Here is a 15,102-nt window from a genome sequence, read left to right as displayed (position 1 = left end):
CTGGCTACCGACTGCTCCTAACCCCCATATCCCTTTAAATAGTTTGAATTTCGTGCCATTGCGGGTGACATCATCACACCGGCACATGCGCCAAAGGGGAGCTGGCATTGAAGGAAGCAGGAACAACAAGGCGGGCGTCCACGCAGAAGGAGCGCCGCCCACTAGACCACCAGGGTAAGCCCTTACACCTTTCTGTTTAAAAAAAAGGCCAAATTTCTTTGGCCATGTAATTAAAGTATTAACCTGTACACTGTGTTTGCACTTTCCTATGGGACATTGTATGGGTTTGTTAGAACTGGCTATAGAAGATATCCATATACCACAGATAAAGACTTGGGACACTTTTAACTAATATAAAACTTTTTACAGATGTGCATAATTGCAGAGGTGTGAATTTTTATGTATTGCAATTCCCAATATTCTCCTGCAGGCTTTGTGAACAGGTTGCTGATGACTTTGGCAGTGACAGAGTTACATTCTCAGCCTCCCCTCGCAGCAGCAATTGTGTTCCATTCAACAATGCATTACATGTGAGACTGCGGGCCAATCAGAGGCACCGGATATCAGCAGACGGCTGACCCATATAAAAAGGAGGACGTGCTGCTGCATATGCCCAAACAACCTCTGCATTGCATCTACATTGTGCTGCCATTGCTACTCCTGTACCAGCCATGTCTCCACAGGTATTGTTCATTCTTTACACTTTGCTTATCCTTCCCCCATTTGCCTGTAAGAGGGTTAATGGATTAACTGGTAGAGTACATATCATAATACTGGGCTTCTGCAGCTAATATAAAGCATTACAGATTATTTCGACTGCTGCTGGGGGTGAGGGGCATGCAGGGAAATGTAACCCAGCAGCAACTCTATGGCTGCAAAAACCCTCTTGGTTTTATTTGAATACCCAGGGTTGGCTTTGTAGGTTCATCTTTAAGCAGGAGACTTAACCGTTTAACATTTAGGGGTATATTTATCAATGATTGAAGTTAGAGATCACCACAGTCCTCTAGAGTGAAATTCTATAGGATTTTTAAAAGAGTATTTATCAACGGGTGAAAGTGAGAGTTCATACTTTGATAAATATGCCTTTTAAAATCCCTTAGAAATGATTGGAGAGAGGCGGAATTTCACTCTACAGGACTGTGGCAATCTTAAACTTCACTCTTTGTTAGACATACCTTGCTGTTATTTTCTGTTTGTCGTATAAAGGATCTGAGGGCTCTGCAGTGTTATCATGTAGGTCCTTTTAGTGCTGTGCGTCACAAAAATAGTGAACAGACCTTGGGTGAGAGTTTGAGGTTTCATAGCAGGGATGCCCAGCCTGGGCCCTCCTAATGCTTCTCAGCTGCAATATTCAGTATCATTAACAGCTGATGTGGATTAAGGACGAATGTACTAAAACTTGATAATATATTTGTGCACAAATTAGTGAAGTTTGTGATGGAACCATTAATTATGCAAGACGGTGAGTTAGTTTCAGGCAATTTGCAAAAAATTGTGGCAAGATTTCCCAAGCCTTATATCAGTCTAGAAGAAAATCAATTCGAAAATTCACTGAAAGGTTGTCTTTTTTGTGCCAGAGATTTTCTTATAATGACCATCCAAGGGAAAGTTGGGTTTGGCACAGAATGCATTTTTGCGTGCTTTGATGCAGATGAATCCAACATGCTATGCCAACAATGAAGGAGTAAAAAGTATTGGGAGGGGTATGTAGAAAAATGATAGCAAACAAGGTGTAGCAACAGTGACTCTCCAAAGAAGAATGAGCAGTTGGTGGTGCAGGTGTGTCAAAAGGAGGACAAACACAGGGAGATACAAGGAGAATGAATGACATATAGTGGGACAAGAGAGAGCAAGTGCAAGAGAGAGTGAACACAATAGGTGACACCTGGAGAGAATATGAGCAGATCAGACCCAGACAAGAAGTTATGCCAAGGGTACAGAGAAGGTGATACCCGGCCTTTAGCTGTCAGTGTGTGCTGAGAGTTCTTCATCATCAAATGAAAGCAAGCAGGCTGGGCGAGACTGATATGAACTGTTGTTCTTGCCATCGAACCCTACTTTAAAATAGTAACATAGTAAGTTAGGTTGAAAAAGACACACGTCCATCAAATTTGCCTCAGAGCGGGAAAAATTCCTTCCTGACTCCAAAATGGCAATGGGACTAGTCCCTGGATTAACTTGTACTATGAGCTATCTCCCATAACCCTGTATTCCCTCACTTGCTAAACACCATCCAACCCCTTCTTAAAGCTATCTAATGTATCAGCCTGTACCACTGATTCAGGGAGAGAATTCCACATCTTCACAGCTCTTACTGTAAAAAACCCTTCCAAATATTTAGATGTACCGTACATGCGTATACGTACACCTACAGTCTCTTAGCAGAGGCTTTCTGTGTTATATAGCTAAATAGTCTATTTGTGCTGCATTCATTACTAAACGGAAGCGGTGTCAGGAGGAGAGCTTTGGGATTAGCATTACGCCCATTGTAACATTATTTTAGAAGTTCAGTTTATAATGAATGGAATTTTAATTCTTTTTGCCAACAACATTTTACATTCAAGGAGATAAAACTGTGGTCCCCGCACTTCAGATGTGCCCAGTGTCTAATGTTCCTTCCCCCTCCTATTCCACTGAGATACAGAATTTCCGAAGGCAGCAGCATATATACCTGTGCAGAATAGTGCAATAGTTGCTGTTGCTAATACACACTTGGAAGCAAAAACATTTGAAAATCTAACAATTTGTTACAATAATTAGTAAGCCTAAGACTAGTAACACTGGTTACCATATTTTTATTTTTTACAGTATGTAAAGTGTCCTAGTAAGTACAGGATTATGTTTATACACAAAATGATGTTTACATTCACAAGTACAGTAAGATTATTGGCTCTCAGAATTGGTTACACTCAGGGGCAGATTTACCAAGATTCGAATCCCAATTTTCAAATTTTTTTCTAGTCAATTTGACGTGCAAAAGTCGAGCTTTTTTTTTCCGAGGAAAAACCCGAGTTTTGAGGTTGGGACTGTTCAATCGAATTTTAGACGTTCGAATCTTTAGTAAACAAAATAACATACCATTCGAATTGTGAATAAAATCAGAGTTTAAAAAAAGTTCACATTACTCTAAAATTCGACCTTTTATAAATAACCCCCTCAGTGTTTCTCCAAGCGCAACCGTTTTGATAAGATATACTGTAAGCTTCATATTTAAAGCAACCTGTTGAAGGACGATGTGGCCAGAACACTGGTTGTTCATCATTTCTCATTTTGTCCCATCTTAGAAGGCATCGTATTGTGTGTTCAGTCTGCAAGCAGTAACCTGTGTTGCAGTTTGTCACTTCTTTCTTGTCTAGCAGCTAAGGTACTAATACATTCCTATATTAGGACAGGTAGTTTGTCCATCTTGACCATACTGCTTGACCACCTAGGCAGGTTAGGCACCTTTATAGTGTCTGCAGCTCCAACTCACAACTAGATCCTTAGGTTTCTAGCATCAACCCTAAAATAATATTTCTTTTTGACCTTTATCATCCCTTGCTAAGGTCAGCCTAATTATAAACACCTCAAACTCATTACCTATAACTACCTTATAAATAGGGATGCACTGAATCCACTATATTGGGATTCGACTGAATCCCAAAATATTTGGGAAAGATTTGGCCGCATACCGTACCAAATCCGAACCCTAATTTGAATATGCAAATGAGGTCTAGGAAGGGTTAAAGAGAATCCTGGATACGTGCATCCCTACTTATAAATATCTATAATACTACAATTCTGTTACTTGCCGGAAATTATAGGACTGACAAGCTACATTAGCATGGAGAACACAAGCCTTGCTCATATGTAGGCGTGTTTTCCAATTGCAGTTGGAGTCACTTTCACTGATTAGACAAATGCTTGCATTGCAGTTTGTACTCTGACTATGCAAACTAGCTCTGCATTGCAGTTTACTGCAGCATTGCTTGACAAATGGGGAAGCTTAACTCAGGCCTAGTTATCAGTTATCAAGCAGCGGTCTTGCCAGATTTAAAGATTTAGAGGGAGCTGCAGCACTTCTTGCTTCTAATCTACCCCAAACCATTTCTGAGAAGGGGCATGAGAATATGAAATTTGTAAATTATGATATCAGGGTGGTTGAAGAGGTTCCCACTTTAAAAAAAAACAAACAAAAAAACTAATAATGTTGTTGTTAAAAAAAACTATTAGCCGACACCTTTGGTATGGAAAAAAAAAATGTGGGTGCTTTTAAGAAAAAAGCAGGTATATTACTCCTTTGCACTCATCCACAGCAATCAATCAAAGAAAGTAAGTTTGAGAAAGGTACCATGAAACAGGTGCAAGCCAGCTCTGTCCTTACTGTTTTAACAGGGCATCATTGCAGTCTGCGTCCTACACTCCTTTCTAACTACAGTGTCTAAATGAAGCACCCGTGTGCCCCCATTCTTCATGCATGCAGCACCCTGGATGTTATTCTCCAGTCAGGCTTCCTCGCAAGACGTTGGTCTCTCCAGGTGCAGAGCAGATCTCCACTCTGCTCCAGATGAATTTTTCTGCTTGGGTTCTTCTGGCTCTCAAGCCAAGTCCCTTGTATCTGTTACCTACCTGCTTTTCCTTTCTTGCTCTGCTGGAATTCCCAGTTGCAGTGGAAAAGTGAGATATGGCCACCTTAAAGATTCTCCCTAATCCTGAAGAAAGTGCTGGGATTTGATCAAATCCCAAGATTCCGGAAGCCTGGATTCTGTGCATCCCTATGTTAAATATTTAGTTTTTTTATATAAATATTATTTATATATATATATATATATATATATATATATATATATATATATATATATATATATATATATATATATATAATTTTTTTTTTATTTATTTTTTTTTAAATTTAAGTGATATGAGTTGATATGCTTCATTTGACTCAGCCTACCCTATAGTAGGCATTGGGGTAAATGCAGTAACAGGCAGTGGCGTAACTAGATATTACTAGCCCCACAGTAAATTCTCAGGCTCCCAAAATGTCTAGAGGTTGACCTGTTTTTACAAATATTTATTGAAATTGTATATGAATTAGGGCCTCATGGGGCCCCTACACCTCCTGGGCCCCCCTGCCGCCACAGGGTCTGCTTCCTCTGTAGTTATGCCCCTTGTAACAGGGTAAAAGCTTGACAAGTATGATATGATTCAATCTGTAGTAAAGTTTTGGAAACACTCACAAACGCAGCTTAACTGCAATTAGGCTTTTATTCCATTACCACACAACATGTTTCGGGCACCCGGCCCTTTCTCAAGACTTGAGAAAGGGCCGGGTGCCCGAAACATGTTGTGTGGTAATGGAATAAAAGCCTAATTGCAGTTAAGCTGCGTTTGTGAGTGTTTCCAAAACTTTACTACAGATTGAATCTATAAAGGGATGCCAGAGGCGGAGCACCCAAGGAATCACCACAAGAAAAATTTTGAAATAACGCAAACCAGTGTAAAAAGTTGTTTGGAACAAGTATGATACGATGTCAGACTCTGCATATTTCAAGTGACTTTTTTTGTAATTTTTACTTTAGGCAGACTTTGACAAGGCTGCTGAAGATGTAAAGAAGTTGAAAACAAGGCCAACTGATGATGAACTGAAGGAGCTATATGGGCTTTACAAACAATCTACTGTTGGAGATATAAATATAGGTATGCCTTGTCATTGCTGGCCTGGAGTTTTCTATTTCATCCCTCTTCCCACCCTCCTCTCCAAATTAATAATAATATAAAAATAATGATATCAATCGCACACACAATAGCTGGCACCAGTGACTAATATATATCACTCAGTTACTAGTCACAACTGTGTAAATGTAGCCCTGCAGTATAAATAGGGATCCACCAAATCTACTATTTTGAGATTTGGCTGAATCCTTCATGGAAGATTCAGGTGAATCCCAAGCCAAACAAATTAATGGGGTAAAAAATTTGGTAACTTCCTTGTTTTGTGACAAACAATCATGTGATTTTAACGATTCTGTTTGGCAAGGAACTTGGATTTGGCCAAATCCTTCTCTAAAAGGCCAAATCCTGGTTGAATCCTGAACTAAATTCTGGATTTGGTAAAAAAATTGGTAACTTCCTTGTTTTGTGACAAACAATCATGTGATTTTAACGATTCTGTTTGGCAAGGAACTTGGATTTGGCCAAATCCTTCTCTAAAAGGCCAAATCCTGGTTGAATCCTGAACTAAATTCTGGATTTGGTGCATCCCAACGTACAGTATAATGCCCCTGACCCACCATATCTTAGTAGAGGTCTGTCTGCCATGTGTGCTTTAATCATCTCTTTTCCCAAATATTGCTATGGGAATTGCTGACAGGTGATTAAAGGGGTTGTCCATCTGTTACAGGCCTAAAAAATTCTGAAATAAACTGGGATTTGTCTATGTATTTTCATTTAAATAAATTACTATTTGTTGTTCTTTCACAGACTGCCCAGGAATGCTAGAGCTCAAGGCAAAAGCAAAATGGGAAGCATGGAATTCAAAAAAGGGTAATTAATTTCCTGTTCTCTATCTCAGTTTTGGAAACAGCAAAGGTTTATGGACTGGGGCATGTTAATGCAATGTTCTGATTGCATTATTCTCAGTTACATATCTGCTGTTAAAGACGGGGTTACCTTAAACTATACTTTAAATATAATGTAAATATTAATATTCTGAGTAGGGATGCACCGAATGTAGGATTCAGTTCGGGATTTGGTTCTGGATTCTGCCTTTTTCAGCAGGATTCGGCGGAATCCTTCAGAATCTGAATCCTAATTTGCATATGCAAATAAGGGCTGGAGAGGGAAATTGTGTGACTTTTTGTCACAAAACAAGGAAGTAAAAAATGTGTTCCCCTCCCCACCCCTAATTTGCAAATGCAAATTAGGAGTCGGTTCGTTATTCAGCTGAATCTTTCGATAATCATTCAGGGGGATTCGGCTGAATCCAAAATAGTGGATTTGGTGCAAACCTAATTCTGAGACAATTCGCAGTTGGCCTTCATTTTTTTTGTGGCATTTCAGTTATTTAGCTTTTTGTTTGGCAGCTCTTTAGTTTGGTATCTCAGCGGCTATCTGGTTGCTATGGTCTTATTTACCCTAGCAATCAGGCCGTGATTTGAATGAGAGACTGGAATGTGAATAAACGAAGCACTAAATGGAAAGATAAGTAATAAAAAGTAACAATACAATTGTAGCCTCATAGAGCGATTATCTTTTTGTCTATTGGGGTCAGTGAAACCCCCCCCCATGTGAAAGCCGGAAAGAGAAACGGAAGATAATGAAAAAACTATATAAAAGAAATAACGAAGACCAATTGCACAGTTGTTAAAAATAGGATATTGAATAATATACTAAAATGTAACTTTAATGTAGTGCTAAATATACATCTTCTGTCAGTTGTAGAAATGCTCTAAATTTATGGATGTCTAAATCATCTGAATGTAGGAAACAGAGTTACAAATATATTATCATACCTGTCCCTTCACATAAACTGTAATGTGCCTGTGCCAGTAGCCAAAAGGACCAAAATACTGCTCTGCCAGGCTGAGAGACAGCATGGGGCAGATTTACTAAAGAGCGAAGTGGCTAACGCTAGTGACTTTTCGCAAGCGTTGCCACCCGCAGGGACATCACCAATGTACTAACAGGCGCAGGTGCAAATTCGCTAGTTAAACGAACCATCACTAGCGCTCATTCGCACTCTATCGCCAGGCGACTTTTCACTCTGGCGAAAGGTTGTTACTCTACAAATTCACTAAAATACGGATTTTACTGAACGTTACCTCTTTCGCCAGAGTTGCCTTGCCACCTCAGACCAGATGAAGTGCAATAAAGGAGCTACATCTTCCACAATCTTCTGTCACTTACATCATATCCTGTGAGACAAAAATGCATCAAAGTTCAAAAAAACGCTGGAGACGTTTCCTTTTTTCAGCTTGATTGCCTGCAAAAGTCCTAAAAAACGTTTTTTTCCCAGACATTTCCTAACATATGGAACATTAATTTTACAATGGGCTCATGTGTAGGGCATTATATTAACTCCCTGGACATGTGTCATATAAACCGCTAACTTAAACCATTTGCACAAACATTTATAATAAAGACGTCCATACAACTTTAAATTTCCCACCCTATGCAAATTGATCGAAGCGCAAGATCACTAGCGAAGTTTCGCTAGGCACAAATGAATGCTAGTGCATCTTCGCTATGAAATGCTCGCACAGCCGAAGTAACGCTAGCGAAAAGTCTCCAACTATGAAATACTCGCACAGCGAAGTAACGCTAGCGAAAAGTCTCCAACTATGAAATACTCGCACAGCGAAGTAACGCTAGCAAAAATTCGATTCACATTTTAGTGAATCATCGCATTCGTAGCATATTTGTACCTGGCGAAGTGGTGTGATGAGTGTGAAGCTAACGCTGGCGAAAATTCGCCCGTTAGTGAATATAGGGTTTGGATTTGGTTGGGCTAAACACAGTAGATTAAAATGAATCTGAATTGATGCAAACCCAGCCAAATCCTGGTTTGTGTGCATCCGAATGCAAATAATTGGGACGCACCTCGTATGCTAAATTTGCTGCTTCTCTGTGTGTTTCCTGCAGTTCGTTTCAGAACTCTGGAGAAAACAGAAACTGGGACCCCAATTGTGTGTTTTGTTATTGCAGGTTTGTCAAAAGAAGACGCAATGCATGACTACACCTCTAAAGCCAATGAGCTGATTGAGAAATATGGCCTGTAACGTTTCTTCCACATTGAGAAAAGAACGGGATGTGTAACTGTAGATTTCTGCTGACGCTACTATAATCAACTGTAGGTTTGTACAAAGTAAAGGGGGTTCAGTAAACCTTAGGCATGTTTGTCCCGGCTATAGAACTGTTTTCATCCTGTTTCCTGCACTGACCTATTAAACTGTTTTACAAATCAACCTTTGGTTGGAGTCTTCTTGCTCAGCTGTCACAGCCGCACATTTCTTCTTCACTGCTTCACACTTACACACATACACTTTTCAATGGAGAATATTTTAAAATTGCAGAAAGGCCACTATACAGGTAAATGAAAAATATTCAAAAATATCATTCCATTCCCATTGGAGGTGCAGAATGAATACCTGCCCATTATCTCATAATGCAGATTAATGCAGGGATAATAAACGAATGACACGGCTAGGCATGATGCACGTTAGAGAAATTGTAGCCGCATGGAGTTAAGGGGCATCTAGTTGCCACAGAAATGACTGCGATGTCAGCAAGCTTTCCAGTCTACAGCATTAAGAGCCAGTAATGTGTTGTGTTTAAGGAGAAGGAAAGCCATACCTCCCAACTGTCCCTTTTTCTGAGGGACAGTCCTTCTTTTGACTGGAAAGTCCCTCTTTTCTCTTCACCGAACAGCCAGAAAAAGAAACAAAGTTTTGAGCAGAGAGCCCAGAACAATTAACAGGTGCAAATAAGATACTTTGTAAAAATTTTGAGACACAAAAACACAGTTTAGATAAGGAGAAATATTTTCAAACTTTCATAACCTGCCAAATTTTGTAAAACAAAGATGGTAATTAGGGGGTGTGGCCACAGAAAGGGGTGTAGTCAAAAAAATTGCTGCGCTACTTGCGGAAAAATTTTTTTGTCCCTCTTTTTACTTCCAAAATGTTGGGAGGTATGGGAAAGCTACCAAGGCAATTTATTGCCAATCGATTAGCCACAATAGTGCAAACTATAACACTTTATTTATTATGCAGAATGGTTAACCATACCTGAGTAAACGGATCTAGATACTGTCTCTTTTTGTTTTGGATAGCATCTGCCATATTAGCTTGTTATGACATCACTTCCTGCCTGAGTGTCTCCCTGCTCACTCATTGCTCTAGGCTCAGATTACAGCGGGGAGGAGAGGAGGGAGGGAGAGGAGCAAACTGAGCATGCTCAAGCCCTGCCCTGGAGGTTAATGCTGAAAACAGGAAGTCTGATACAGAAGCCCATGTGTACACAATAGAAGGAAAGAAATGCTGTGTTTCTTTCTACAGAAGACTCAGAGCAACATTACTTTGAGGGTTTACTGGTGTATTTATATAGACCTATCTGATAAGGCTTACTTAATTTTAACCTTTCCTTCTCCTTTAAGGGAGATAAGAATAATTGTGACACTTCATAAAACTATACCAAGACCTAACTTGGAAAAAGTACTTTCTGGAGAGTACTGCACAAAATCAGTACAGGTATGGGACATATTATCCAGAATGCTTGGGACCTGGGTTTTTCTGGATAATGGATCTTGCTGTAATTTGGATCTCCATACCTTAACTCTTCTAGAAACTCATGTAAACATTAAATAAACTCAAATAAGCTGCTTTTATTCCAATATGGATTCATGATATCTTCTTTGGGTCAACTATGAGGTACTGTTTTATTATTACAGAGAAAAAGAAAACAATTTTTAAAATTTGGATTATTTTATTCTAATAATGAAGATTTTCATTCATCCAGGTCATGGTATATCTAGTACAGGTATGGAATCCGTTATCAGGAAACCCATTATCCAGAGAGTTCCAAATCACAGAATGCATGTCTCACGTGGTCTCCATTATAATAAAATAATCAAATTTATTTTTTTAAATGATTTCCTTTATCTCTGTAATAATAAAACAGTACAATGTACTTGATCCCAACTAATATATAATTAATCCTTACTGGAAGCTAAATCAGCCTATTAGATTTATTTAATGTTTACATGATTTTCTAGTAGATTTAAGGTATGAAGATCCAAATTATGGAAAGATACATTATACGGAAAACCCCAGGTCCCGAGCATTCTGGATAACAGGTCCAATACCTGTATAAGTAATATTAAAACAACTGGACTTGCTGAGTAATCACTGAAGACGTTTCACTGCTCATCCGAGCAGCTTCTTCAGTACAAGTGACTGGTGTGGAAAGCCCTCAGCATATAAACTTTTCACTACTATAAATAAGGTGCTTATAATTACCCTTTGTTTGTATAGTGCTAGCATGTTACACAGTGCTTTACACGAACAGGTCATCATTCACATCAGTACATGCATGGATGGCACTAACAACCCCAGGTGTCCAGGTTGGAATGGAACTGAACAAACCTGCAGCTTCATTGTGTAATGCAAGTATCTGATTTTTTATCCAGGATGCCTGGGAAAAGCTGCCTTCAGTGGTGTATGGGGGGGGGGGGGGGGCTCCATGACAGAGAAGGGGCTCTAAGATTTGGTGGACCTGGCAAGTTGTGGAATGACGTCCAGAGATGGTGGCCACTAATTTTGATGCCCTACTGTGAATTTTAGTAACAGGTACTGGCAATGGAACAATATTGGGGCTCCTTTGTGATGCAGTTTGGTAGAGGGAGGAAGGCCTCTGCAGTGGGATCTGTTCTCCAACTACAAGCCACTGTCTTATCATTGGGCAGAAATACAAACTACTTACATACCTCCCAAGTGTCTTGTTTTTCGCAGGACAGTCCAGATTGTGATAGCTCAACCCGCAGTCCCGGATTGTTACTGAAATGTCCCGACTTTCTCTTTCATCTCCTGCACTGAAGAGCCAGAAAAAGATACAAAGTTTCTACAACTTAATTGGCTTTTGGCAGAGAGCCCAGAACACTCAACAGGTGCACTTTGATAATTTTGTAACAATTTAAGATAAGAAAAAAAGCAATTGTATCAATTTAAGAGAAGCCGGTCTCTTGGGGAAACTGTGCCTTGCAGTTTAAAGGGCAACTCACCTTCAAAACTGTAATAACACATAAAAATAACAGAAATATGTTCAAACTTTCATAACCTGCCAAATTGTGTAAAATGAACATGGTAATTAGTGGGTGTAGCCAGAAAAATGTTGACGCATTACGCACAGCAAGTCTTTTTGTCCCTCTTTACATTTCCAAAATGTTGGGAGGTATGTTATTAGATATACTTAAAATGTGGGTTTTGAGATTAACATTACATGTGTTTGGAACATTCTGGATAACAAGTCCCATACCTATATAAACAGGCTGTAAAATAAAAGCTATCTTTATTAGCCGCATAACCAGTAAATGATCTCAGAAGAAACAACAACTTTTTATGGACAAGTATATTGGAAAGTTTTTTCATTTCTTAGTGGAGATCCCCTTTAATAATGCAAAAATATAAAATTGTCCTACTTTGCTCTGAAAGTTTTGTGTGATTCTAAAATGACACCCCAAATTCTGGTGCCCCGGAATGCCAATTGGACACCAAACTAGCAAAAGGCTGTATTCATAAAACTAGAATGTAGTTAAAAGAAATCACTCTTACTCCATCTTTGTCAATAGTCCCCCTAGACAGGCTCCAAACTGTGACTACAGTAGCAACACTAACAACAGCAAAACCAAAGCCGGAGAAAATAAAACTGAATATTCTGACTTGTCTACAAAAAGCACAAATGAGAGAAACTGAGTAATGGAAAGCAGCCAGCACATGCATCCATCTGGTACAGTTTCTCAATCAGACAATGGGACAATAATGCTTTTATTTCACACAACAATGTTTTACTGAATAATAATTAAAAACATAAGTTAGTCTAAATCCTACTTATAACTATAGTTTAAATTCCCCTTTAAAGTATATAGGCCCAACTTCTGCAAGTAAACTACATGGTCAAAATTCTCCAGACACCTGTACAATGTTCCTTCCCAAACTAAGGGTATTAACATGAGATTGGGCCCTTTTCCTTCTGTAACAGAATCAACTGTTCTCAGAAGGCTTTGGTTTGATTCCATTTAGCCACAAGAGCTTGAGATTGGGCACTGGTGTTGGTTAATCACTTTTGGCTTGTTTCCAATTCATCCAACAGGTGCTCATTTGGTTTGAGGGTTCATGTAAGTTCTTCCCTCCTGTTTCAGCAAATCCATTCTGTACTCACCTCACTTTATGCAGTGGGCAGTGGCCTAACTAGATGTTACTGGGCCCACAACAAATTAATTTTAGGGTCCCCAACATATCCAGAGATTGTCCTGTTTTACAAATATATGTTGACATTTCTCATTATTTGGGCCTCATGGGGCCCCTATACCTCTTGGGGCCCCCTGCAGCTGCAGAGTCTGTCTCCTCTGTAGTTACGCCCCTGGCACTGGGGTAGTTACTGTGCTGAAATAGAGAAGGCCTCACTTAAAGGGAGAAGAGCTGAATTGTCACAAAGTCAATGTGCAACGTGGCCTGTAAGGTTTGTTTTCTTCAGGAGCCCTAAACCAAGCCACATTATGTTCTCCATGCCTAATGCATGAGTGCATCATAAATATAATTATTATCTGTGCCCCACTTTAACCACTTGGAGAGTGGTATAAGGACACATGTGCATACCCAGGGCACTGTTTTGCATGGGAGAAGGAAATCTACCAAAGCAGTTTATTGCCAATAGATTAGCCACAAAAATGCAAGCTATAACACTATATTCATTCTGCAGAATGCTTTACCATACCTGAGAAAACAGCTCTAGAAGCTCTCTCTGTTTGTTTCGGATAGCAGCTGCCATATTAGCTTGGTGTGACATCTCCCTGCTCACTTATAGCTCTGGGCTCAGATTACAGCAGGGAGGGGAGGAGGGAGGAAAGGGGAGGGGGAGAGGGAGAGAAGGAGATCAACTTTATTGCCAAGTTTACATTAAAAACATGAACATGAACAGGTATCCATTATGAGACCTTTAGCTAAACTATCATGCGTTTAGTCAACTGACGCGTTTCATGCCTCATTTTGGCACTTCATCAGAGGGGAGAGGGAGAGAGGCGCAAACTGAGCATGCTCAAGCCCTAGTCCTGTAGTTTTATGCTGAAAACAGGAAGTCTGATACAGAAGCCCGTGTACACACTAGAAGGACACTAATGCAGTGTTTCTTTTGATAGAGGACTCAGAGCAGCATTACTTTGAGTATTTACTGGTGTATTTTTATAGACCTTTCTCATAAATCTTACTTACTTGCCTTTCCTTCTCCTTTAAGCTCAGAGTTCACACACAGGGTACATCTAATTTTATCCACCCCTCTAAAATGGAATAATACCAATAGATTGTGCAGCACAGTGGATGCACTTGAAACAAGCTATTTGGTTAAATCAAGGAGACTTTTTGTTGTTGTTGTTGGTGTCCTGACCCTGAAGATAATTATATTACTGACTCCCCTTATTAAATTTAGATCTAAATAGCCTTTAGAATATCAGGAGCGCCTACTAGCCATGCCAGTTTAAGGCACTGTATTAAACAAAAGCCAGCCGGACTGTAGCTGACAACATAAGCTGTTGCCATTGGCTGCAAATAGTACTGAACTACAGAGGCCGGCTTTGTCCCCAGCAACGGAATATATTCTAGATGCCTTTCTCTATAAAACAGAGGCCTCCTTTTTCCCTCAAGACGACGTCGGATGTGAGCAGCAGATCAATGGAGCCTTCTATATGCAGAGTCTATGCTCTTGCTTTGTGCCCTATGCTAATATTGCTTCCCGGAGCCAGAGTCATTGTGTCCTTCTATCAGCATGTGCTTTGGAACATTTCTTTGGCTTTTTCTTTCTCCACAAATAGTTTCTGTGGGCACTTCTCCTGTTTGGAAGCTGATATAAAGGATCAGACAAAGACAATTACCTCACCAAGGAACTAAAGGCCCTTGTCCTGCATCCAAATGCATTGCGATTCATTACAGAAGAAATAAAGTGAATTCTAATGAAACAATGTTTAAGTGAAGAATATTGTTCCCTATCATAGACTCTTGCTATCTTCAATACAATGTATTGCTAGTGCATATGGTCAAGAGCAATCATTGTGGACCCAAGCAGTTCAGAATAAACCTTACAACTAGCATTGCAGTCATACAATCAGAGCTACATTCATAGGGGCAAATTTACTAAAGGACGAAGTGACTAATGCGGGCGAAAATTCACCAGCGTAATTTCGGTACTTTGCTGATTTACGGTTGTTAGTGAAGAATATAGACTCTAGCGGTACTTTGTTTCCCTTACGCCTTGTGAATTTGCACTCTAGCGAATGGACGTAACTAGTAACTACGCAAATTCACTAAGATGCGGATTTTACTGAACGTTACATCTTGCGCCAGACTTGCCTTC

At 39.7% G+C, this 15,102-nt stretch overlaps 1 protein-coding gene across 1 annotated transcript; it reads left to right on the top strand.

Annotated features, from left to right (window-relative positions):
• Positions 1–535: 535 nt before the first annotated feature.
• LOC108719883 (acyl-CoA-binding protein homolog) lies at positions 536–8,948 on the top strand. The gene is made up of 4 exons (XM_018269144.2): positions 536–683; positions 5,565–5,682; positions 6,466–6,528; positions 8,689–8,948. The coding sequence occupies exons 1-4, from the start codon at positions 672–674 to the stop codon at positions 8,760–8,762; spliced, it is 267 nt and encodes an 88-aa protein (XP_018124633.1). The 5' UTR covers positions 536–671; the 3' UTR covers positions 8,763–8,948.
• The last annotated feature ends 6,154 nt before the right edge of the window (positions 8,949–15,102 follow it).

Source organism: Xenopus laevis, chromosome 6S (genome assembly GCF_017654675.1).
Source record: "Xenopus laevis strain J_2021 chromosome 6S, Xenopus_laevis_v10.1, whole genome shotgun sequence".
Lineage (NCBI taxonomy): Eukaryota > Metazoa > Chordata > Amphibia > Anura > Pipidae > Xenopus > Xenopus laevis.
Note: the sequence above shows the minus strand (reverse complement) of the source record. Positions and strands in the feature narration are given on the sequence as shown.